Source organism: Aspergillus tanneri (genome assembly GCF_003426965.1).
Source record: "Aspergillus tanneri strain NIH1004 chromosome Unknown AapTan_3_pilon_pilon_pilon, whole genome shotgun sequence".
Taxonomy (NCBI): domain Eukaryota; kingdom Fungi; phylum Ascomycota; class Eurotiomycetes; order Eurotiales; family Aspergillaceae; genus Aspergillus; species Aspergillus tanneri.
The window spans coordinates 2163463-2189013 of NW_022984630.1; the positions used below are offsets into that span (position 1 = coordinate 2163463).

The 25551-nt window shown below is 44.8% G+C and overlaps 9 protein-coding genes across 9 annotated transcripts; 6 read left to right on the forward strand and 3 right to left on the reverse strand.

The window, feature by feature from the left end:
- Positions 1 to 3157: 3157 nt before the first annotated feature.
- Positions 3158 to 3765, forward strand: ATNIH1004_004526 (uncharacterized protein; the record flags this gene model as incomplete). Its single annotated transcript, XM_033569196.1, has 2 exons — positions 3158 to 3191; positions 3251 to 3765. The coding sequence occupies 2 exons, from the start codon at positions 3158 to 3160 to the stop codon at positions 3763 to 3765; spliced, it is 549 nt and encodes a 182-aa protein (XP_033428002.1).
- Positions 3766 to 3905: 140 nt separating this feature from the next.
- Positions 3906 to 5046, reverse strand: ATNIH1004_004527 (putative short-chain dehydrogenase; the record flags this gene model as incomplete). The annotated part of the gene is made up of 4 exons (XM_033569197.1): positions 3906 to 4048; positions 4103 to 4216; positions 4271 to 4457; positions 4507 to 5046. The coding sequence occupies 4 exons, from the start codon at positions 5044 to 5046 to the stop codon at positions 3906 to 3908; spliced, it is 984 nt and encodes a 327-aa protein (XP_033428003.1).
- A 947-nt stretch (positions 5047 to 5993) lies between these two features.
- Positions 5994 to 6727, reverse strand: ATNIH1004_004528 (uncharacterized protein; the record flags this gene model as incomplete). Its single annotated transcript, XM_033569198.1, has 2 exons — positions 5994 to 6462; positions 6558 to 6727. 2 exons carry the CDS (start codon positions 6725 to 6727, stop codon positions 5994 to 5996), a joined length of 639 nt encoding a protein of 212 aa, XP_033428004.1.
- A 254-nt stretch (positions 6728 to 6981) lies between these two features.
- ATNIH1004_004529 (uncharacterized protein) lies at positions 6982 to 7625 on the forward strand (the record flags this gene model as incomplete). The annotated part of the gene is made up of 2 exons (XM_033569199.1): positions 6982 to 7244; positions 7607 to 7625. The coding sequence occupies 2 exons, from the start codon at positions 6982 to 6984 to the stop codon at positions 7623 to 7625; spliced, it is 282 nt and encodes a 93-aa protein (XP_033428005.1).
- A 2514-nt stretch (positions 7626 to 10139) lies between these two features.
- ATNIH1004_004530 (OSTA/TMEM184 family protein) lies at positions 10140 to 11361 on the forward strand (the record flags this gene model as incomplete). Its single annotated transcript, XM_033569200.1, has 4 exons — positions 10140 to 10325; positions 10406 to 10531; positions 10591 to 10740; positions 10825 to 11361. The coding sequence occupies 4 exons, from the start codon at positions 10140 to 10142 to the stop codon at positions 11359 to 11361; spliced, it is 999 nt and encodes a 332-aa protein (XP_033428006.1).
- Positions 11362 to 12404: 1043 nt separating this feature from the next.
- ATNIH1004_004531 (uncharacterized protein) lies at positions 12405 to 13148 on the forward strand (the record flags this gene model as incomplete). Its single annotated transcript, XM_033569201.1, has 1 exon — positions 12405 to 13148. One exon carries the CDS (start codon positions 12405 to 12407, stop codon positions 13146 to 13148), a length of 744 nt encoding a protein of 247 aa, XP_033428007.1.
- A 4714-nt stretch (positions 13149 to 17862) lies between these two features.
- ATNIH1004_004532 (uncharacterized protein) lies at positions 17863 to 21540 on the forward strand (the record flags this gene model as incomplete). The annotated part of the gene is made up of 4 exons (XM_033569202.1): positions 17863 to 17942; positions 17999 to 18395; positions 18453 to 18705; positions 21209 to 21540. 4 exons carry the CDS (start codon positions 17863 to 17865, stop codon positions 21538 to 21540), a joined length of 1062 nt encoding a protein of 353 aa, XP_033428008.1.
- A 186-nt stretch (positions 21541 to 21726) lies between these two features.
- Positions 21727 to 22083, reverse strand: ATNIH1004_004533 (uncharacterized protein; the record flags this gene model as incomplete). The annotated part of the gene is made up of 1 exon (XM_033569203.1): positions 21727 to 22083. One exon carries the CDS (start codon positions 22081 to 22083, stop codon positions 21727 to 21729), a length of 357 nt encoding a protein of 118 aa, XP_033428009.1.
- A 588-nt stretch (positions 22084 to 22671) lies between these two features.
- Positions 22672 to 23016, forward strand: ATNIH1004_004534 (uncharacterized protein; the record flags this gene model as incomplete). The annotated part of the gene is made up of 2 exons (XM_033569204.1): positions 22672 to 22857; positions 22915 to 23016. 2 exons carry the CDS (start codon positions 22672 to 22674, stop codon positions 23014 to 23016), a joined length of 288 nt encoding a protein of 95 aa, XP_033428010.1.
- Positions 23017 to 25551: the final 2535 nt, after the last annotated feature.

Genomic DNA, 25551 nt, shown 5'->3' on the forward strand with positions numbered 1-25551 from the left:
GTGTGTTGCGTTATTCCAATGGCAAACGCACTTAGTACGCTATTATGCAGTGCAAATGTTGCGTAATCAGGATTATTTCTCTTTTTCCGTGCTCGTTTTCCTTTAATAATGTTGTCCGAATCAACCTCCTTTCTAGGTCGATGTATTCGCCTGTCTTCAGCATTTTCAGGCACATCCCCACCCCCTGAGGTTGATGAGGAATTTAATAAGTCAAGAAGTAATTAACTGGGTGAATCTGGCTCTGTTTCAATATCTTCTTGCTCGCTGTAATATTCAAAGCGACCTGGCATTTGACGTTCATCTGGATCAGGCGTTGGATCAGGGGTTAGATCAGGCGTGGGCTGTTGAATTGTTTCATTCCCACTCGGCTTTTCTCGCAATTTTTCTTCTTTCGTGAGATTCGGACTGTCCTGAATATCGTCCAGAATATCAAAAGATACTCGTTTCGGAACTAATTCCGATAATTTCGGCACATCAAGCACTTGAGCAGGTGGTTCGGGTGCAGTTTCTTGAATTAGATTGTCAAGGAGTGGCTCGGTGGGATTATAGAGACAAGATTCATCAAAGTTAATGTCCCTAGCTTCGATAACCTTTCGCTGCTTTGGTCGCCAAATATACCATATATTGGACGCCTTGTATCCCACGAGATAGCCGATAAACGCGCGTGGAGCTATTTTCTGTGTTTTCGCGAGATCCTGATCTCGTACATACGCGCGACAACCGAATAAATACATGTTTGAAAGATCTGGAGGAGTGCCATAAAGCAGTTCGTATGGTGTTTTCCAGTCAAGGATTTGTGTTGGTGAGCGATTAATAATGTGGACAGCACTTCGCATTGCTTCCGGCCATAATTCTTGAGGTAATTTCGCCTCAATAATAAGAGCTCGTAATCTAAAAATGATAATTGCTCCGGCACGTTCAGAAGGACTATTTTGCTCAGGTTGTCCTCGTACCGATGTCTCATGGCTGATCCCATTTAAATGCCTGAAATCAGTAATCTCGTTGCCTAACGTTTGTTCGTTGTCTGAGCGATAAATTTGGACTGTTGTATTCCAGCGATTCTTGACGAAGTTCGTGAAATGAATAATCGCATCTCTAACACCGCTTTTGCGAGGGCATGTATATATAAAGTGCATCCGGGTGTACTTATTATAAAAATGGCAAGCCCAACGATCGCCATTGTACGCAGGAGTCATCTGTATTAGGTTAAAATAGACCTGTTCAAACGGCTTACTCGCGCACATAAACGGGCGTCGTGAGATTTGACGAGGTGCAGATAATAAACAACATGTCTCGCACTTAGTGTTTGGATTAGAGATATTAATTTCAACTCCGTTGACTGCGTCCGGTAAGTGCTGAATTCCTTCGTTGCTAAGATAACCCATTTGTCGATGCCATATTTCCGTATCTCCATGTAAACTCAACGGCTTGGCTGACCTCTTAATCGCGTAAACAGCGTGATCGTGATCTGGTGGATTGTCTTCAACAACGAGAAGGTCTTCAATAACCTGTAATTAACAAATAACGCGTTTATCACTTCGCCAAATAATCTGATTAAGCTTATTATCCCATTGACAACCTGCTTTCTTCATTCGTGCGTATGACAAAACATTGGTGTGGAAACCCAGCACGTACACAACATTATCAAGTCGAATACTGTTGTTCTTATTTGGATGAAGAATAACAGTTCCCGTGCCTTCTATATCTATTATGTTTCGTCCGGCGCGCAAGATACCACGATCTCCGCATTGAAAGTTGGTAAATCGGGATAGCTTATTGCAAACATAAATTGTTACGCCTGTGTCGAGAATAACACTATTTCGTAGGCGATAAGGCACTTCTTCAGTAAATGTTGCATGCTGAATTGACATCACAATTTGCTCTGATAATGCGTTTTCCTTTTGTTTTAACGCAGATTCTATCGTTATCTTTAACGCATATTGCAATTTTGAATGTGGACTATTGAGGATTTTATTAAACTTGGCCTGAATTTTAATATCAGGTGACCATCCTGGTGGTCGTTTTGACTCAATAACATAAGGGCAATCCTTGAATTAATGCTTTTCTTTGCAAAGACACGTGTTCTTCCTTTTATCATTTCTTTGGTTGTTAGATTGTCCCTTTAATGTTGCGAATAACACCTCCGATTTTGATTGTTGTATTGCCGCTGTGTCTGCAATATATCCTCGGTATAGCGCTAATATCTTTGGTAGCGTGATCGACTCATCTTCCTGTAATAAATTGAATCGTTGATCGGCCCATGAATGCGAGTATTGCGAAATTGCTGTTAGAAAGTGGCGTACGGCATGTTAACCCATTACCTTAGGTAGATCCGCAGATAAGCAGTCATAATATGCTGATTTAAACGTGGCTAACCATTGGTCTAAACTACCACTTTTAATGGGAGAATTTCGTGCTTTCTTATATCGTGCGTATATCATGCGGGCCTCTTGCTTTGATGTTGGTGCCAATTGTTGCTTTAACGACTTTAAAATGTGGAATGTTGATTCCTTCCCATATAAATAATGCACGAGTAATGGACCAACTAATCCCAGTACAGTCTCGTGAACAACTGAAAGTCCTTGTTTTACCTCATCATATTCATTTTTTTCAAGGGTGTACAGCTGCATTTCCATTTTCCATTCATCATCTGGCTTCTTTGGCTTCGTCGGAATCTTCGGTTTCTCTGGAATTGCCGGTAATTCCTCTTCTGGCGTATCAGGATTAATATAATCCCAAACATCGCGTGATTTCGCCGTGGATTAAATAAGGCTATACCAGGCGCGCCAATTATCTCTCGTTTTTAAGATAATAGAGACCTTCGTGGCAGCGCTGTTTGTCCCCATTTTAATTTAATATAAGTTCTCGGATTAGTGAGTAGCTTTAATGCAACGTGGTTATATAGCTTAGTAAGAAGTTTTGAATAGCTTCTTCTTAAATCAGGCGATTAGACTTGATTAAGCAATTTAGTAATAAGCCGGGCTACCGGGCTTATAACTGTGAACCATAAAAATTACGCGTATTCGCAAGTATCGATCCTTTATTAAATTAGGTCTCTGATTCAACTAAACTATCAAAACATCTCGCATTTATAAAGGCGAGGTAAACAAATGAAGAATGCAAATTAACTAATGTAGGAAATATACGCGATCCGATGATGTTGGATCATCAACAACATTTGACCCAGAAAGGTGCTGAATAACCAATATTACCATAATTGTCGACAGATCCTGAAGCACTGGTTTCATAGACGGATCGTGTTGGCCGGTGACGGTGCATAAAGTCACACCGAACATTGCATTGAGTGGCAACTCGGCGACGGAGTCTGTTGCAGTGTTGTGTAATCATCTTCGGCGAACAGTGCTTGCTCATCAGGGTGGGAAGGTCAGTCAAGCGGCGCTGAGGAAGGTCTTTGAGACGTATCAGGCTGAGAGGGAGGAGAGGATGTACGAGATCCTGAAGCTTTCTTCGCTGATCACGCGGGTTCAGGCGTTGGATGGGCTGGCGATGAAGCTTCTGGCTACTTGGGTGCTCCCTTTTCAGGTTGATCATAAGCTGACAGACCAGATGGGGGAGTTGATTTCTGCAGCGCCAAAGTTGGGTTATGTAGATGTTAGTCGGGGGTTCGCACTAGGGAAACTGCCATGGAAGGACGAGATTGAGACTTATACCGCGACGCCGAAGGGCGCTCTGTTCAGCCGATTGCTGGTGTATCTTGCTGGGGGTTTGACGGCGTTGATAGTGGCTTATGCTTTGTCTGTTTAGCAGTCTAATCCCACTAGCTTATTTGAGTAATTCCCTTAATGTTAAGCAGATATGATACCTTCCTTTACAAAACTTATGTTCTGGAGAGCAACTTTATAGAGCAGTGCCCAACTTAATCTATACTATCTCAACTACTTTAGTTAATAGGAGAACTCCTGCCCAACCAGTTTCTCACTCAGCCTCCACAATCTCTCAGCCTCAAAGCGACTGGTAGCCCACGGCTTGACTGTATCCACGAGAGGGTCAGCTACATGGCAGTCGATCAGGTACGCCCCGTTGTTGGCTGAACAGTCAGTAAGCATTATACACTATAGATAAACAGGAAAGGTCAACGTACCCTTCAAACTGGGATCAAACGCAGCGTAAATGTGGGTCGCGGCGCCTCTCTCCAGTGGTTTAGCATCAAACTCCTTCCACCCCTCCCGGTTGCCCAAAGACTTGTCCGCGTTGTCTGTTCACGTCAGTCAGTTGAGAATTTCTGCAATAGATATATAGAATTACGTACTAAGTTCAGCAAACTCTACGCTCCAGTCCAGGTGCCCACCTAGGTTCGTCCAGATAACCCCCGGGTGCAAACTGTATGCCTGGAGGTTATACTTCATTCCCAGCTTCTGCGCCAGCGAGATGGCAAACAGCATATTCGCAGTCTTGCTTTGGCCATAGGCGTACCACCGGTTGTACACCTTCCCACCCTACATTCTCGTTAGCTACAACCAAATTCTAGTGGAAAGTGGCGCGTACGTCAAAGTTATAATCATCAAACCGGAACGGATTCAACCGATGCCCGTCACTACTAACAACCACAACGCGGGGCTCCTTTGACTTCACAATCTTTTGCATAATCAAATTCGTAAATAAAAATGGACCGAGGTGGTTCGTCGCAAGATGCGACTCGAATCCCTCAGGGGAAAGATTGTAATTTACCGCCATGATGCCCGCATTGTTAACAAGGACATCGATAACGGGTATGTCGTCCCACGAGTTGACTTTCGTTGCAGCGTCACATACGCTCTTCAGGCACTCGAGGTCAACTTGGAGAGTGCGTACTTTGATTTCAGGATTGGCGGTGGTGATCTCGTATGCTGTTTTGGAGAGTTTGTCTGCGTTGCGTGCGGCGAGGATCAACCAGGCGGGTTGCGCCTTGGCGATAGATTGAACGAAGAATCCGCCTAGTGAATCTGAGGAGATGCCCGTGGTTAGGATGACCTTGTCTTTGATGAGGGGGGTGTAATCGGCGACAAGCTCGTCGGTGGTTGTGTTGGTGTTGTATGGGGCGGGCATTTTGAATTGAAACCGTCAATTCTGTAACAACATTGATTACAGCATGAGCTGAGAGATCTGTCTAAAATTCTACAGGAGTGCTTATATACCTTGATGTTGGAATTTCCCTGATTTGTAATCGATCCTGGGCATCGACATGGAGAAGGTCCTCTCGGACTGAACGCTCAGGGCGGATATCTAGAAAGTTCTATGATCAACAGGCATCTATATTAACTGGACAGCAGTACCTGAATCGTGGCCAACCACTGTCGGCCATCAGCAGGGCGCTCCCAATCATGATTTATGTGGTAGCGGTTCCCTGGCTTTAAGTTGCATCCGGGCCTCTCGCTATATTTTAGTCTCTTGTAGACTCGGCTAAGATTCGCCGGGACCCACTCCAGCTTACTGGCTAAAGTACGAAGTAGAGCGAGGGTTGTTAAGGAAGGGAAAGAAACGCCTACTATGGTGGAGCTCTGTAAGGATATCAGATCTTTGAAGGTTGGGTTGTGTTGATTCCAGAGTTAGATGCATTACTCTAACCCCAACTTCGACAGTAACGGAGTCCATGTCAACAAGAAGATTAAAAGAAGAGGATACGTTTACGCAATCTTCCATACAGTAATCCATATACTCCACTGCTCCACAGACAGACACATTCTCCATCCCGGCCCGAAAGGCCCGAACTTCGAGCTCTCCACAACTCACACTCAGACCGTCCTAACTAGTCCTCCTACCTCTTGCTATCTGTCTCAGCCTCCAAAAACTCATCCCTAATCCAATTAATTCCGACACACACACTGCCCGGCCCCGCAGCAACCACCCCACCGACAATCCCCAGTAAGACCTTCGGCCACTACCAATCCCAATCTGTCTTACTCTTCCGGATGGAAAACAAGACGTTCCGCAGCTGCAACCAGGCAACTAGGATGCTAACCGCATACCCAAAGACCTGATCCCATAGGAAGAAGCTACGGACTCCGTCTCCGATTGTTTTTGCCGCTGGTCCGTTTACAGAGAACGGGAGGACGAAAAGCGAGGCTGGGTGGAACTGCTTTATGGTACGCGGGGTCCAGAGGTTCGGGAAGAGGATTGTTGTAAGACTGAGTGTCACCAAGCCGGCGTGGACGGTGAAGAGTCTGCATGACCAGGTAGATGAAGATAGGGAACATGTTCCAGGCTACAAGGGCCAGCTGCAGGAAGTTGTTTGAGACGAGACGAGGCGACGGGAGGGCCATGGCCACCGCCGGAAGCACATAACCCATATAAGCCCCGGAAGGACGAGAAGGATGTGCCCGGCCGGGGCTTCGGATTTGTTGCGCAACTGCCCGAGGGAGACGCTGTCCGTCATATGGACTAGTAGACAGGTACCAGAGTACCCAGATTGGGCCTGTAGATGCAATAGCTGACAATTGTAAGAGAAGGAGCCATAGCAGTACCCTGGTCCGTGGAGTCAGCCAAGTTATATGCTTTTTACAAACCATACGTAGAAGCAAGAGCAGAAGCATTAATCAATAGGAGTAATTTTCCTCGACTGGCCTTGGCGCAGACTATCAACATAGAACCGGGATAGCACGCCGAAGTACTGCGCCAGAAAGTAAATGCCAATTGCCGAGGTGGCTAGTCGAGATCCATCCACGGCTTCCCAAGAAAACACGATAAGCATGTCCAGCAAATAATCAGCGGGCCAATAGATGCCAGTCATGCCTTGAAGGATTCAGAAGAATCTGTATATACTGTGCTTCTGTGGTATTTTCTGCCTTCTTCATCTCCTATTTATGCCCTGAGCCAGTGGGATTTGTCTATTGTGCAGAATTGGCTCGGGCCGAGTTCACCGAAGGAGGACAACGGTCAACCTGGCCAGCTGCAGCATTATAAGTAACCGATCTTCCAGGGCCAGAGACAAGGGTCGATGCAGGTACAGTCGCACAAGTGAACCTGTAGAGACGCGCAGAGAGCATGCTCTCCATCCTCTACGCACTACATTTCCTCCCCAACGCCCTGGCTACAATCGCTGTAGGCCTCTCTCCCAGCGGCGTGACGAAGCTGTTTGGTAATTCGTTCGGCCTGTCCGGCAGGAATGCTACCTATGACTACATCGTGGTTGGGGGAGGTGCGGCAGGCAATGCAATTGCGGCGCGATTAGCCCTAGATCCAGCCAACTACTGTGTGGCGGTCGTGGAGGCAGGCTCCTTCTACGAGATCCTCAACCCCGGCTTTATGTAAGGGATCAACCGTAGATGACTTTGATTGATATTAGAAAGAAAATTAAGCACGAAGAGGAAAAGGAGAGAATCCTTGGTGGGGTAGGATCTATCCACATATATGTGTGTGAGTCCCATGATCAACGTCACAGGGTCATGTCTGTCGCACTAGGTTAACTTTAATACGGCGACCATCAAGACTATGATATTACAACCCTATTAGCTGCCTTAATCTCTAAATATTGGATTAAATACTTACCCCTGTTCATGGAGCCCAGCTATTGCTGCATCTGCCTCATTCGCACTACCAAAGGTAACGAAGCCAAATCCTCTGCTTCGATCCGTGTCGGGATCACGCATAACTATCTAACCTGACTCAGCGCCCAGCGTTCCTTATAAAAGAGCATAGGGCGTATCAGTGAACTCAGCTTACTGAGTCAAGAACTTGACCAAAATCAGAAAATGCCTGCCGTAAGGTTTCATCGGTTGTATTCCAGGAGAGATTCCTTTGTATTTAAATTAAATAAGCTAGAGGTCATTCCATATTAATTGGTAAGAGGACTGACCCGACATAGACTTTGGCTGACATGGCTAATATGATACATAAAATACATTTTTTGTGGTTTGGTGAATAAAATCCTGCTGGCACGTTCAAAACAGAAAACAGAGACTAGATGGCCAATCTATGAGAAGCGGGGGTATTTATCCCTTTTGATAGGCATTAATTGTGATGATATCATACATGTTGGGCATATTCTACTGTAAGGTCGTGCATGCATGATAACACACCTAAATAAGAGTGAGATCACTAAATACCTTTGACCAATCAGAGTGTGAGATTCCAGATCCTTGCAAGTTAGAACATGTCAGATATGCGGCTAGTCCAGAAGAGGAAATAAAGTACGATAAGTACGATTGGTAAAAATGTCTTATTTGAATGAATTGAGTTGGTTGGGCTCTTCTTGATTATTCTTCCTGGTTATTCTTGATGATTATTTTGTTGTGTGCTCCGCGGGCGTTTTTCCCCCGATCTAGTTACATGATTCTGGTCCACCAACGGCTATATTATTTGACAAACACTATCCGTGCCTTCCAGTGCCCCCCCACTGCCTTTCGGCCCCAGTGGGGGCACTGAAAGGCACGGATAACTAATTAACCGGCCCTTCCGCTGAATGAGAGGGAAATGGTAGAACTCCGAAGGAGTAGGTCAAGGAGACAATCTTAGACAGTTCAGAAGTTGTGGGCCCCGAGCCCACAAGTTCGTGGCAGGAGAAAAGACAGCATGCCCTTTACGCAACTGCGTCCCGTGGTCTGTGAGGAGGTTGTTGATTGTCTATTACCTCTTTGAACGAGGACTTAAGACAATAGCTATCTATACAAATGTCACGTGCCAATCCCCCGAATTCCTCCACTACACCGCTTACCGCTAACAGATCTTCTACCGAACGATTCTGCAACGCGATGCCTATAATAACGCATCAGGGGTTTGAGAAACAATTAAAGAGTATAAGAGAGGGATAACCCGATGTTCCAACATGAGGTGAAAGTCACGTGATATGGGTCGAGGGCCAATGTGGCAAAGGGCCTGTAGGGACAGTAGGGACAATAGGGACAATAGGGACATTGAACTGAGAGGTTAAACGGGCTCCAGCCCTTTGCAACTGGTTTGGCTATTACAATTGAATCAAAATCTCGTCTGTCTGCCTGCTATCGAGATTTATACTGTGAGTCAGGGGGGCTATACAAGGAGAGCCACTCCATGCCCCTGTAAGCGTCTGATGCAATTTCAACGTCAGCAACAGGTCGTATAACTTGACTATCCACAGTTAGTATCTGATGTGTTAATCCATTCTGGTTACTGCATCGAGGCTGTGGATGTCCAGATTAGGCAATTTCTTTCGGGACAAGCTTCAGCTGCCGGCAGAACCGCCCCCATCTCATCTTATCCTGGGGCGAAATAAAAAGTTTTGATTGGGAGATCTATTGTCAATTTGCATGCGAGGCCCTGCATCCGCTAACCTGACCTGGAAATGCGATTCGAGGCCATTCCAAATCAAGATAAGATCGACGTAGCTAAGCAACGTGGAGACATGGAAGATTTCTAAAGGGCTTGGCATACAGAATTTGGTTCTATTCTCTGCTTCATGTATCCTCCGTACGGACACTGTTGGATCGCGATCGACATTCAGGTCAGCCGCACAAGGCTGATGGACAGTTTAGGCTCTCATATTCCACAGCCCTGTGGCTGGCCCCGTTTCAGGAGGAGATTCTATTGCCATACTGATCCTTCAATCGAAAGCCTGGGGAGAGGATACGTAATGGCTTCCCATAGACTTATAACTGTCTCTGATCCCATCTGCTGCAGACTGCACTCAGTCATTACTTTTTATATACATTTTTTTTTTTTTTTTATTGTTTGTGCATATTTCCTTGACATTTTTAATTTATCCCAGACTCCACAGCACCTCTCTATCACCTGGCATCATGGGCATTTTTAGTGACAGTAAAGACAGCAGCGCCAACCACACATGCCCTATGCCAACATCTTTCTCCAAAGGTACCATGGGTTCATCCTGCTGTCTACAAACTAGCCGTCTCGGTGCATAAAAACTGATTGATTTGCCGATACATAGAATCATTAGAGCCGATAGTGGGAAACATATCCTTCTACCACCTAAATATGATAATCTCCGGTTCCTGTACGGCCTTTGTCTGTCTGGTTGTATTTGGCCTGATGGCCCTTCACGCAACACACCTAAGCAAACCAACTGAGCAAATTAAGTATGTTCGCAACTCCCACGCTTACTGTCCAACTCGAGGGATCGTCTCTCATACAACCATAATAGAATTATGAAAGTTTGCCTTCTCATTCCGCTTTACACAATATCGTCTTTCCTTTCCATATGCTTCCCAATGGCTTCCGTGTACCTGGAACCCTGGCTGGAGTACATGCAAGCTATGGCGCTTGGAAGTTTTTTCCTGCTTTTGTGCCAGTTCATCTCAGGGGACTACCAGACCGAAGTTGGTCTTTTCTTCGCTGCCTTTGAAGCCCCACAAGAAAAGAATAAACCTCAGGTCAGCGGGTTAGAATGGTTCAGGGTACGTTGTGAAAAGTTTCTATACCCGCATGTAAGGATTAGATTCGAACGTCATTGGGCTGACCGTCGCAATTGGGATAGAAACAATGGATTGCGATCTTCCAGTACCCCGTTTTTGCTCTGCTCGTAGCCGTTGCAACTGATATTACCCAGGCTGCCGGCATATACTGCCTAGACAGCACCAAACCCCACTTTGCCCACATCTGGGTGAGAACAATCCATGGCCTTCTTCGAATTAATCAATAGTCGGACTGACGATGGTATAGTTAACTGTCATAATAGAGATATCTACAGCTCTTGCCGTCACGTCTGTTATCAAGTTCTACGGTGCCTTAAAGCAGCACCTTGCAAGCCACCAGCCTCTGGCAAAACTGTTGTCATTCAAACTGATTGTTGGTCTATCGTTTATTGAAAAGGTAAGCGTATCACTCCAGGCCTAACCTAACGCATTTAATCCGCATTTTTTATCTAACAGGACAATTATGAATTGTATATATTAGATCATTTTTATGATTTTACGGTCCACCGACATCCTCAAAGAATCTCCTACGCTAAGCTACGCAGACGTAAATATTGGTATACCTAATATGGTGATCTGTGTCCAAATGGTCCCCTTTGCTCTCTTCTTCCCCTACGCGTGGAACGTGGCGCCGTATTTTCTTTCTCGGCAAAATCTAGCACTGCCAGCATCCGAGAACCAGAATCAGAGTCGGTATGGCACAGATACCACATACTACCATAAGGGTCCAGGAAATGAAAATGATATTCTTGCCCAGTATAAGGGTGGCCCTTTGGGCGCCCGGGCATGGCTGGGTTTGCTTAGTCCAATGGAGATTCTCAGAGCGATCAAGTTTGCATTCAACATGTCCACAGAGCTTAGGAATCAGAATAGAGGGATGTCCAATTATGGGATTGGATTGGAATCTGCTCGTGGCCCGGATTCTACTACGTTGAGTCATGGATATGCTGTGGCTGATTTTCGAGCCCCGAGGATGTCGTATGAACAGTTGATAGATCATAACGCAAGGAGGATGTGAGGAGAAATCTCACGGATCGACTGATATTAGAGCCATAATGCAACTGCGGAGTGGCAGGATGGTGGAAGAAGACATTGCTTTGTTTTTGGCTGCGTGGTTTAACTGTTGAGTAACGATACGCTTAATGTTCCCTAGCTGCTTTAAGATAGTTTAAATAATAATAGATGTAGGTTCTGAATTATAGAGAGAAAGAATATCAGCCTTGTACGGCACAAGATCGATGGATTTGCGGCCCATATTGATGCCTGGGAAGAAAGAAAAGTCGTACGTAGTATAGACCCATATAATATACCATATCATTACGCAACTAGGTGAAGTAGGAAGGCGGTTGGAGGTACAGGAGGAGGACTTAGTGATAAAATTGATTTCCAGAGAGTGGCCTTAATGGCTTGCTGTAGCACCCTCAGAATTGAGGGGATATGCTCCTTAGCATTGGGCCCGTCCTCCGTCGTCCGTCGTCCATCTCAGAAATGATTACTCTGTAGAAAACTTAGAAACCATTTCGTCATGCCTGTAAGTTTGCGAAAAGATATCCAATCAGATATTCTTATGAGTACCAAATGATTATGTAACATTTCATAACACTTGATATTTTCTAAAGTTAAAAAAGGAGCCGAAGTATCTCCCAGAGCTACATTAAAAATTATTATACCTATCACATTAGCTTACAAGTTAATATATTAATCAATCTTGTATGGAATATGGATTCTAGGAATACTGCTCTGTCTGAATTTTCTCATAATAAGCTGGAGAGGTTCCAAGTGATATAGACGAATTACAAAGTTGTGTCCCAGCATGGCATCCGTGCCGATATCCTGGTACCCAAGACAGGCTTAAGGGGCAAACATCCGATCATAACTCGTCTTCATGGAGGAGGATTGGTACGAGATTACTGTCCGATTTTAGTCTTATGAAAAGAGATGATGCGAATAGCTGATAAACTACTGATACAAGGTGACCTCACACCTGGATTATTCCCACAATGGTTACTGGACCTCGCATTCAAACATAATGCTATTATTATATCCGGCAACTATCGCCTTATGCCCGAGGCCACGGGTCTGGAAATCCTGGATGACGTGGAGGACCTTTGGGTATACATCCACTCGTCGACACTAGCTAGCTTACTATCCTCTCAGTCTATTCCAATTGGAATTGACCTGGACCGTACAATTGTTGTTGGCGACTCTGCGGGTGGGCTGTTGGGCGCCTATCTTGCGTTGTCTTATCCTGATGATATCCGCGCCGCCATTCTGGCTTACCCTATGCTTGATGTACGCTCCGAGGCATTCTCTAGTTCCCGGACAAGACCAATATCTGGCTTACCGCTCGTTCCAATATCAGTCTTGACGGACTATCTCAAGACCCAGGGTATGAGGGATATAGTTTCTAGTGCAACGCCACCTGCTCGGTCGCAGCTGACTAGCGCCGCTTTTAATCATGGAATGTTTACTGAGCTCTATGAACGTGGATCGGAGAGCTCTCCGCGCCGAAGTTTACTCTTTCCGCTGGACCGATTGAGTGAACATGAAGCAAAGCTTCCGCGAGGAGAGATTAGTATTTTCCATTGTCTCGATGACGATGCAATTCCTGTTGAAGGGAGCAGGAAGTTTGCTGAAACAGCAAGGACGGCTATGAAAGGAAAGCACGGGGGCGATAAAGTGGTTCTTACATTATTAGATTCTGGTAACCATGCATTTGATTTTGGGACTAAGCTTGACGAGCCGTGGTTGATACGATTGGGGATGCGGTTGTCACTTGGTTACAATGAGGTTGTGACTCTATAATGTCGCACATATTGTGCTATTGTATCGCCTTTCAATGAATTATATATTTAGCAGCATGTTAATTCTAACAAAGGCTGAGTCGTATCCTATTAGGCAATAAGAAAACGAATGTTAGATCTAAACGGCTGCCCTAGGAGCTGTTCATACTTACAGCTCGAAACCATGGTAATGATTGCAGCCTCGGAGTATAACGTCAGTTATACATTCGTTTTGGTATGGGCCTATATTCCGTAGCATAAAAGCTAACCATTGCAGGATATGGGCAATTTACCACCAGACGAATGGAGAAGATTCGGCCTTAGAGGATTTGACTGATGATGCAGACATCTTGGTACATACTTATTATTATAGCTATTCCTTCTTAGCCTATTTAGCATGATTTGGCTTTGGACCATAATCCTGAGAAAACCGTGGCTACAAGTTTATGGGGACCAGTCCGCACTTGTTGACTGTTTGCCAGGCAAGGGATAGTGCAAATATGGCCATGGGGCTTCCAATAGGACGTCCGACTTGGCACTAAAGCAGTCTGCAAAGCTGGCAGGCATTTGATGCGGGTGATGACCAGCATATCACCGAAAAAGTTGAAACTCCGAACTGAGTTACAAGTGTGATAATATTCTTAACTATGGGGGCAGGTACAGCTATTTATAGTCATAGTAGCGACGTACATTGCACCTAATCTAGAATGCAACTTTGCATTCCAAATAACCAGATCTGTTGCCGTTTTTGACAAGTAAGCATTACGAGCATTACGAGCACTACCTATAAGTACCATAAGCACCATGGTCTATGATCGGCCTAACCATGGAGCCCCATGGTCGCAGATTTAGCTGTTTGTGCTACAAACGCCAAACTGACCTCCTAGCTTTCACGTGATTCGAGCAGTCCCTTACCATGTTAATTCTAGTTCGTCGCACTCCCGAGATAGGTGGCGCATCATTCAACAGGATCTCTGGGCTCCGAACTTTAGTGTTAGTGGGGTCATGCAGATCTGAGTCTGACGGGGTGCAGCGCCTTGAATAGTCAGAGACAAGGGCAACCACCCTTTTTGTGGATGTAATTTAGGTCTGTGTGATTCAACCTAGCTATTCATCGTATGCAGGTATGACATGACTGTTTACCACGACGATAGACAGATTCTATTTCATTCCTCAAATCTGGAGATCGTCGTCGGTAGATGTACTGGTATATCCTTCTGAACAGCACAAATTCTACAGGAGCTTACAGGGAGATCTAAAACAACCTTGCCTTGAGCCATGGTTCAGTAGACAGCGGCATGGATTAAGCAGCACTAGAGTCTAGTGTACAGTATATCGGTTGTTGACGAGCTGTAGGCATATCACACTACAGCAACAAGATAATGGCACCAAGTGTCTATGATACAACGGGACTTCTAATATATATCCTTGCGTTGCAACCACGCGCCTCCGGACGTGCTTACTACATGCAATTTCCGATTCACTACAAATTGAATATTTCGGGTCCAGTATATGCGCGCGCTATCTGAAACTATTGTTTTGTAACCCGATTTGCACCGTTCAGCATTGAGCGTTTACTTCACTTAACGGAACCGGTAAGCGAGCTGGGCACGTCTTCCGATCCGTCAAAAGGAAGCCATTCAAAACACTCAAAAATCTGCATTTCTATATAAAAGCTAATTACTACTTCATTAGGACAATGAGCCTTTTATGTCCAGAATATTGCAATCACTGCAGCGTGTGCGCGTACAGTGCTCAACGTAATAGCCCTTCTACGTATGTACTTGGCTTTTGACCATTTCGATGCTGAAATACCCTGGCCTCCTTGTAGAAAATCCTCTGTAAATTCATCTGTCCTTAGTAGTTTTTTTCGACGCCTCTTTCATTTCCAGTCCGTAAATCCTGATTCTCTTTAAGAAGAGCGTTTTTGTAGGTTTTTTTGCATACCTTTTGCAAGCTTGTCCCCGTATCCTTTTGGGAGAGGTAGGACTTTTAATATACTCTCCAAGCAGCTTTTTTACTGTAGATACATCCTTATCCAATTGCTTCGGATTGTATGGTGTTTTGGGTTCAGAATTGGTTGATCGAATTCCTGGAGGTGTAGGAGTGCGGGGTTAAATATATAGCTGCTCAAGCACTTTATCTGGACTAAAAGACACTGAACCAGCTGCTAAAAAGCCGTTCATAATGTTCTCCTCCTTTAAGCCTCCATCCAGGCTTTGTGGTAGGCCTCAAGAAAGTCAAGTTTGTTAATATTGTTAAAACCAAGCCTGCCGTGTCTTTAACCAGCTTTCCGTACATGCGTTTTAACGGCCTCAAAACAACTAATATTAAGCGGTTGAGGAAGATGCAATGGGTGTTCTGGCATGCATATGAGTATAATATTGTTTTCACTGTAGATTTAATTAAATTCAGGCGTTAAATAACTTCCATGACTATCAAGGATTAGCAGCCGATATTGCCCAACTGTACGGCTAGTTGTAGCAGGAGTAAAAAGCTTTTAAAGCCACCGTAAGCCAATCTGATCTGTAGTCTATCCATTCTCACTAACTTCAATCCTCTAGCTAGCTGGTAAGTCTTTAAACTAGCTTTCTTTATAGACTTTTCCCTTGAAAATAATACAAGGTGGAAATACCCATCCAGTAGAGTTAACACATTAATAGAGATAACCCATTCTTGATTACCTGGCTGTACAAGAAATGGCTTTCCATGCATACTAGCTCAAGTAACTACTTTAGCAGCAGCTACCAAGCCCGTTGCAAAGCCAGTTTGGTCAAAATTGTAGATATCTTCTTGTGCAATTCCATGTTGTGTTATAGTGATTTGTACACGATCAAACCACTCCCTAAGAATCTTAGGATCCTCACATTTAGCATGCTGGTGACTGTAACATCTAGAATATCTTGATTTGAGCTCATCGCGAAGTTTAATAAAGTTGTATACCCATTTATCTCCAACAGTTTGAGATAGGTGTGGTACCACTCTTGGGAAGAAGAATATTGACCATTTCCTTACTTACACATGGGGTAGTGAAGCAGTTCCACGTCGGTCCAATAATAATATCCGCTATACAAGCGATTCCTCTTCATTTTGAGCCATTTTATAACTATTTGTGCGTGATTCCCGGCGAAATACACCGACTGCCTTTTAACCGGTCATGCAACGTTGAGCATGGAACATTATATACCCGAGCAGCTTCGCAATATTGCAGATTTCTTCTTTTTCAAAGCTGATACTGCTAATAATATCCTACCCCTCCTGCTCAACTAAATTTCTTGAATTTTGACGCGCTTTTGGAGGCATGGTTCGTGTTTGAATTGACTGATTATTTTGAAGGCAGCCGAAGCGGAAGTGTCCGGCTCAGTTACCGGTTACGTTAATAAAGTTCTTAGAACTTACACTATCATAGACAGTCTATAACGCCATCTGGATAAGTCTGTGGGTATCACAAATTGAACTTCTACTGGTGACACTTGTTAGGGCGCTGTACAGCCTGGCTAAATAAAGCGAGAACAGTTCAAGGACGCTGTCCTTGACTACCAGTATTTTGCTCCTAGTACAGCGGTTTTCATCAAATGTTCCCGATCGGGTAGGCTGTGACATTACTGTAATGACCGGCGCAGTGTAGCTTTACAGTGTCGGTTTGCAATATCAGTTTTCGTTCGTTGTTTGTTCTACCTACCATGTCTGGTGTGGGGCAACGACGGAGCGTGGTAGTATATAAGGAAATCTGCCCCATTGCTTACCTCGATCCTCTTCCTTTCCTCTCAATACTTAGTACTCTCGTTGAAGGCACCGAATAGAGTTGGTTTGGCTTCATTTCCATCTCTGTTTCGTAGGTCATAACTCATAAGACTCATAACAACACCTTTGTTGAAGTAAGATAAGTTACAATAGCCTATGAGTTGTTAATAAATATTTAATAAGTATTTCACAAGCACCTTAGAAGTGCTTATACTCATACCTCATCTTCATGGCCTGGTCGCCCTCCATTGTTTCTGGTAAAATGAAAAGTCCAAAGTCATCTTGCTTATTTTGTGCAGGTGAGATGATAAAAGCCATTATAAAATAGAAAAAAAAGAAAAGTGTTTATCTAACTTGAGCTAAAATAATTCTAAGAGAATCAGCGTGTACACAGCTCGCATGAGCTGTGTAATAACGACCCCAACTCATCTGCAACCTCAGAATCAGCCTATTAATTATAATATAGGCGTAACGTAATTCGTAACTACTTTCCAGGCCACAGGCAAAGTGGGTCCATCGATAGTCGGAAAAATGGACTCCGTTCTGACTGTCGATGGACCCACTTTTGTTGACCCAAGCTATCTCTCAAAAAGCGACACTCATTTGCAACCACCGAGATAGTGGAGGAAATGCCCATGCTGATTGGCTACCACATCCCAAGCTAGAGCTGTCTCCACCAATGACGGACCATAGCTGTAATCGATTACATACACTGTGGATTGGAGGAGCATTTGATGCAAATGAGGTACCCCGGTACTTGAGGGAGGTAGCAACTGGCAGTAACATTGAAGTCTCGGGATATAAAGCTGCGCGTTCCTTGGACCTCCTCATCTATCAATTCACTCATTCTACCTCCCTCCTATACTTCTAAGATAGTTTTCCCTGCCAACACCATCACCATGGCGCCGAAGATTGCTATTGTCTACGTAAGAGATTCTATTCTCCCGTCTTCGTTGCATTCAATTAAAAAATTGGCCATGGACTAGTATTCGATGTATGGCCACATATTGAAGTTGGCCGAGGCGGAGAAGAAGGGCATCGAAGCTGCTGGTGGTACGGCCGATGTCTACCAGTAAGTTGCTCTCTACTGGGTCACATTGCGACGCAGTGGCTCACATTAGTGCTTAGGATTGCCGAAACTTTGTCCGACGAAGTCTTGGCTAAAATGTCCGCTCCTCCCAAGGCCAATTATCCTACCGCCACTCATGAGACACTACTGGAGTACGATGCCGTGCTTTTCGGTATCCCGACTCGTTATGGTAACTTCCCTGCTCAATGGAAGACCTTCTGGGACCGTACCGGCGGCATCTGGGCCAGTGGTGGCTACTGGGGTAAGTACGCCGGCCTGTTTGTCTCCACTGCCACGTTGGGTGGCGGCCAGGAGTCCACTGCCCTCGCCTCTATGAGCACCCTCACCCATCACGGCTTCATTTACGTCCCCCTGGGCTACAAGCCTGTCTTCTCCCTCCTGTCCAACTTGGAAGAGGTCCACGGTGGTAGCGCCTGGGGTGCGGGCACCTTCGCGGTAAGTTTCGTGCGCCTGCCGCTGGAACCGTGGGCTAATGGTCGTTTCTCTTCACAGGCTGCCGATGGCTCCCGTATGCCTACTGCTCTCGAGTTACAGATCGCCGAAGAACAGGGTAAGGCGTTCTACAGCCACATATCCAAGGTCTCCTTCCCCACCGGTGGCGAGGGATCCAAGCCCGAGTCGACTCCTACGGCCGCAACGCAGGAGAGGGAAGGCAAAACGGCAACAACGCCCAAGCCCGAGCAGAACCAGGAGAATAAGCAGCGGTCCAGACAAGATGCTAATACAAAGGAAAGTGGCCCCTGTGGTCTGCCGAAAAAGTGCAGCGTTCTCTGATCGGATCTTTTCCATTTACCCGGGTTTTCTTGTCTGATATGTTATTTAGGTATATTTTATAATAGGGAACTCTGGCTTGTGAAGGATAATGTATCTCTTTTTGTTATTAATATCTTATTAGGTAAAAAATATTAGAGTCCAGTTCAAGGACAGTAGTCTAAATGGTCCGGATATCTAGAGGCAGGATAACTAAATTAGGTGGGATACAATATTTGGTTTAACTAGGGTAAAGTCTATAACAAGACGATAATCGCACTAAATTGCCCCCCTGGAGTTAATTAGAGGATGATAAACCTAAGTCTGCGACAGATTTATATGCCTCAAGTTATTTTGAAGTATGCAATATAAGTCTTTCGTATTGACTGCTGTTTAATGCTTTCCATAATTCCTAATACAGGTGATAGTACGTCTATGCACCGTAACTATTGAAAGGGGTACGTAAGCAAGTTTTCAGCTGATTCCAGTTGTCTTCCTTACTCTTTTGAAGGGCTATGTTTTAGAATATATAGATGTCGGCTCCTTCGCAGAAAAGATTGTGGCCTAAAGTTAGATTGTACAGTGCCTTCTCAATGCAACTAAACATATGGATCACTCATACATTTCACAGCTTTCAATTGACAATATATTCACTATCCTACCACCAAAAGCAGTAAGAAGTTTTATTATGGAGCCCATATAACGTAACTGTTTTTGATAATGGAAAGACTGCAATAGTCGACCGTACTCTGTCATGTGAATGAAAGTTTTCAGTACTTTCTGTTGGAAATCAGGATGTCTAAGACACCTTCGCATATCCTAGTCCCGCCGCAATCTGATATATTATATTCAGGGGCTACGGACACGTAGGTAAAGAGAGGCGAAAAGCTTCTTATCCAAGAAGACATAACTCACCATGCGATACTAGATCGCACGATAGCGCAATATACTATCCAGTCACCGCAATCCTAGCACCTCACAACATATCTTCTTCCCCTAGAGGCTTCAACATATTCTACAATTAATGTAGATAGATAGCTGAAACTTGGAAGTAGTTTGAACGGCCACCATAATTAAGACTTGAGCCTTCTTCCTGGACTTCTGGGCTCAGTATGTGGACAGCAGCTTTACAGAGTGATGCCTTTTGTTTATTTTAGCGGCGAGTGCACTTTGTGTGCGGAAAGTATTTGTTCCTTGCTCCTCCAAGAGAAAATAAACACACAACATGAGAAAGCATGGCAGGTGCAGAATAGTGGCCTTAATCACGTGATAAAATGGTAATCGGCAGCTGAGAGGCGTTGATTTCACAGGTCCCCACATTTTATATGTGAAAGATACCCTATGGACGCCTGCATAAGAAATCAAGATCTCCTACTAATTGTTAATTACTACATTCGATCTAGATGCCGCCTTTATGATAAATATTGTAATGCAAAGCTTTGCATATGGCAAGGATATACACAGGTCAGTTTAAGCCGATCACATAGACTAATATCTGCAGGGCCGGTACCCACACCACATCCCGCAGTGGGAGAACCCCACTCTGCTGAGCTTAATTCCGTGGTCCGTTTCTCTTGGCGAACAGGGCCAGGTGCCAAGGGCTGAAACCCGTAGAACCTATTGGATAGGCTATGCACAAAGGAATCGTTGAAGAATGAAAGAAACAGAAAAAGGGACAGGAGATCCAATAGGCAGCCAAACGGGCTCCAACCCTTTACACCAGGCCTAGTAGTCGTCTTACCACTCGCTCTCTGTTGCCCCAACATGTTTGCTACGCTAATAAGTATTAACTGTCCCAGACCACATGCTGGCAACTTAATCAAGCCCCTAGTTATTATTTAAAGATATAGATTCAAATACATGATTTTTATTGCTTGCTGTGGTCTTACTGCATTTGAAGCTACCAAATTGAGGCTATCAAATTCCGGGTCGAGCCACTCTTAGAATATATGCCACGCCATTCTAAGAGGGATTCTGTGTGGATTGAGGTTTCAGACTAGAGATATGTAGCATACTCCAAGGGTTTGGCTTTCGATAACTGGATGGCCGTGTAGATACTCTTCGACATTGTCAAATCCCGTGCCTAGTAGATAGGAATTTCTCCCGAATTTTCTCCCATCAGTTACGTCCGGCTGGATTTGGATTAGCTTTTTGCTTCCGCCATCTCACTTACAGCATATATATGTTACATCTCTGTATCGAGACTTAACGTCCTAGCATGCTGACAGAGGGAGTAGCTTAGACAAGAGTAGATAGGGAATTGACATGTCCCTTTTGTAGGCTAGGTCAATGCATAGATAACCTATGCACCTCTGCGTTCCAAAGGTGACCCAGCAACATAGGCCTGCCCGGCTTAATAGACAGCTGTCGACCTTACGATACAGTACTAGATTGAGAGGTAATATCGTTACTGTGAGAGCTGAGCCTTATCTCCTCGAGGAAAATAGATGCCGCCGAGTGCCTAATAATAAAACCATCTGACGTTAGCTTTCACACAGGGAATGTATCTAGTATTCGGAAATCTAATGCTGTCAAGCTGAGAAGAGTCATAAAGAAAGTTCTGACTCTATCCTTGCTTCTCCCCTCGGAGCTGATCCGTCACGGTGTCGGCCCTCGTACTTTTGTGCCCATCTGCTCAGAGAAATGCAGCTGGATGCCGGTGTCCGCTCAAGCAGTTCTCAAGGCCGGAGGCGCGTTTGTCCTTCTGGACCCGTCAATGCCTCCTGCGTGTCTCCAGGCCTTGTGCATCCGTCTGGAGACGACGGTAATCGTCATGTCGGCAGAGAAGCGGGCCATCGCCGAGACCTGGTACCAAATACCATGTCAATAGGATTGCCGCTGTTCCATGTTCATACATCTATCTCATCACTTAGCACTCTTAGTCTATGCTTCAAGTATTAAGATGACTTAATCAATGATATTTCAGTAGAAATGCACGCCCAGGAGATTTTATTAGAGGGAGAGGTAGAGAGGGAGAGAGAAGCGGAGCACCTCCTATAGCAACTCACGATGGAGATTAAATCTTTTCTAGCCATTCAACGCTAGCCAACTTTTTCACAACCAGCTTTGTGAACCCCCCGGGCACGCCGCTGAACTCCGAGACTGCGTCAAAGCCATGCTGCCTCGCCAACATTCCACTGATAGGCGTACCAATCAACGCCTCAAATAAAACACAGACCATTCCCAAATCGATATAGGTGCCAATGTTTCTTGGATCCTTGAGCACTATTGTAAAACACGCCGAGAGCGTAGATACCACCCTTTCCTGCGTGAAGCCATAGAAGGCTGAAAATACCACGATACCCGCTGAGCTTATCGCACGGATCCCACAGAAACAGATCACCCCCGTAGGCAACGCAGAAAAGGCCAGCATGTTCAGACAACCAATCCATTTGTCGGCCAGAATGCCGAGGATGACACGTCCAAAAAACTATGCCCCGTTCAGGATCGCAACGAGATAGTTAGCTAGGAACCATGATCAAAATAAAGCCGAAAAGATAACCTCCAGGAAACCAGGCTCCTTGGACGTAGATTTTTCTTGCGAGGAGACAACCTGGGTCGCAGGAAAAGTGTCGATGGGACAAGCATCACAAGCATGAATAAGCTGCAGATACGCTATGTTTAGCTGAATCCCAGGGATTCAGTATTGGCGGTTTTGTTTCGAGCAATCGGGAAGATGAAGCCCCCAATCGAGGATCTGGCCATGGTGGTCCTCATCGCTGCTGCACGTTTCTTTTGCAAGTAGTGATTCACCGCGGTCTGGCGCCATGATCATCTCTGATGTTATGCCTCCGAGAGCCCCCTGGGCGAGATTGAATTCTGGCTTGCCAATGGGACTCTCGTGCGCACCGCCATCTATTTAGGCCTGCACAGACGAACGAAACTTTCCGCAAATGCCATTCTTCCACGCGGATTTGCGACAAAGCCATGGACCACTTTCCTTGAGCTATAGATCCAGTCAATGATAGACATCGGGGTGGTGCTGATGGTGTCCTTCGGTGACTTCGATACAGAATCACCCTTGAAAATCGACGATGATTTCGACGAGGCAACTGTCATCCCTCCCAATGCCAAACGTCTCTTAGTTTGGGCCAAAACCCCAATGCAGCTGGTTTTACGGCAGTCTCTGGAGACAAAGACAGAGAAGGTACGCATACTTAATAATTCATTCGCTGACCCTTCATATGACGAAGTTCTCCGTTAGACGGCAACAATTATCCAGATCACATCCACCCTCAGTTTGATGATCAGGCCCATCTGCACTGGAAGAAGCCTGGCGCCTATCTGGTGCGGCGCTTCTTCTTAGCTCTATATCGGCTATTTGCTATGAAATCATCCCCGAGACTACTGTTCCAGGAAGTCTGTGTCGACAATGCCGCAACGATGCTCTCCCCTAAACCCGATGCAGACTTTTATCTATTACAGCTCATAGCGAGGTCGGTCTATTCCGACATACCGCTATCTAGGCAGCTGCTATTCTATGCATCGAGGCGATTATACAGTGAGAAATGGCCTGACGGAGCCAGGCCTTCTCCATCTCCATAAAGCCAGTAGAGATACCCTTCTCACAGTAGCACGGAGACTACCGCAATTGACATTGAAGCCACTAGAGTTCAGGAAAACGAATGTCAGGAGTCATATTTCCATTATCATGGCGCTTGCACAGATTGAGACGATAAAAGGGGGCTGCATCCAAGAATGTCTATTTTCGAGGCTGCGAAAAAGTGTGTGTCTGACACGTGGGCATATTACGATACCGTGCCGCGATTCCCGGTGAGCAATTCATGGACTTCAATCCGGTGATTGACTTTGACCTGGAAAATGCTACTAGCTGGTTGTTTGGGTGGAATCGTGATGTCTCTTTCCTAAGGATATAGGTTAGGATAGGGCTATCGAGAGCTACTTATTTTGATTTAAAAAGGTAGATAAATAATTCTCCAATATATCATACGTAATTATAATAAATTATTAATACTGTGGTGTGTCAGAAAAATCAAGTGTACACTTCTGCAAGAGTATACCCAACGGATTCATATATGATCTCATAGACAAAATCCTAGAAATAGCTTCATGACCGCCTAATGCAAATATCAAGTCTCAATAGCGCAATTGGTAAGTTCCTCTAGTTAAGCAAATCACACTACTCAGTTACTAATTAGACTGTCAAGTGTTGAACCCAATGTATTGCTCAGGCATGGCCTTCGCTCCTATATAGGGCGCTAGATGCGACTGGTCGAAGATCAGTCGTCTTGCACCTTTTTATATGGTCAAGTGGCTTTATCTCCACTAGCGCAGAGACAACCAAACCATCACATAGACATCAGGTTAGCGCGGACAACTGTTAATTATAAGGTTAAGAGCTCCCTAGGACATTTATATATATATATATATATATATATATATATTTTACTATACAAGTTTATATTCTGGACAAAGGACTAAGGGTCCTTTTTCTTTCTTTTTTATTTAGTTATTAACAGATATGATGCCTCTGAGACTGGATTGCCTAAATCTTAGAGTATCTATAACTCCATATACCACGAACAGCACTATCAGGTCATACACCACTCTAAACTTAAGCACGAAGAGAAAGAGGGAAAAATTAACCATTGGTACATCATCATAGATCAACATTTTAAGTACCAAGCAGGAATAGACAGACCATACCACCTACTACTGTATATACATTAAAACGCACCCCCGTGAGATGAATGCCTCGGATACCTCTTCCCACCCTGAACCAGATCCGTCACCCCCTCGATGGCATTTTCATAGTAAAGCTGTAAATGCATAGGAGTTGCCAATGTCTTTCCTACAGCATATCCAGTACCCTTTCCAACGTCTCCATCCCCCTTCTCACCAACTAACCATTTCTCATCAATCGTTCCCAGGAACAGATCAACTTCGTCTGCATTCTTCTCCGTCCTCCACAATAACGAACTGCCACACTGCAAGCAGAATCCGCGCAGGCAGGTCTCTGACGAGCGATACTCCTTGTATGTGGAGAATGAGGAGAACCTCGGCGTTATTTGTTTCGGGGACAGAGATAGGAATTGAGGGAAGAGACCTGAAGTCCATTTTCTGCACATCGTGCATTGGCAGGAGGCTGACTGTTAATATTATCAGTATAGATCAAGGAAGTCTAGTAAAGAGTATATAATAGAGAAATGCACCTTCGGTGGCCATTGATGATCATTGAAGTGGACAGTGTATTGGATGCTTCCACATAAGCAACCACCGGTTATTTCGGAAATATGCTCAGTTTTAGTTGTCATTTTGATTTTATTTATTTTTATGCGGCTGATATGGATTTATTGTCAACTTAGATAGAAGTTGCAGTCCTTTTATAACCAGGTCAGAGATGCTTAATAAACAGAGCGGGGGAATACGAGGAGGTCGTGTGTATATGGGTCGGTCCAATCAATGTCAAAGTGATTAGATTTAAGCTGGAAATCTCGAGAGGTCCTATTTTATGAAGAATGGTCTATATTCTCGAAAAAGTAGACAATAATAGAGTACAACCGACAAGAGAACATCACACATATGAGAAGCTACTCAAACCATTGTTCGGTGTTTCTGACAGAATCTTGGAGCAACACCAAGAGCACTAACTGTCTTCCCCGCCGATATTACAAATACTGCAACATTATCAAACTGCTCGTGAAGTCAGAGTCAAGAAGATCCCAAATAGCTTATTCCATCTTAAGTGAACGTTGAGGAAGACCACAGAAGACATTGGATGTGGGTGGATTGGTTCTAGGTCCTTTCTTTCAGTGGAAGAATCATTGCTCGAGATTCTACATTAACTGTCATCTGTGACAGGTTTCCATCATTCATAGTT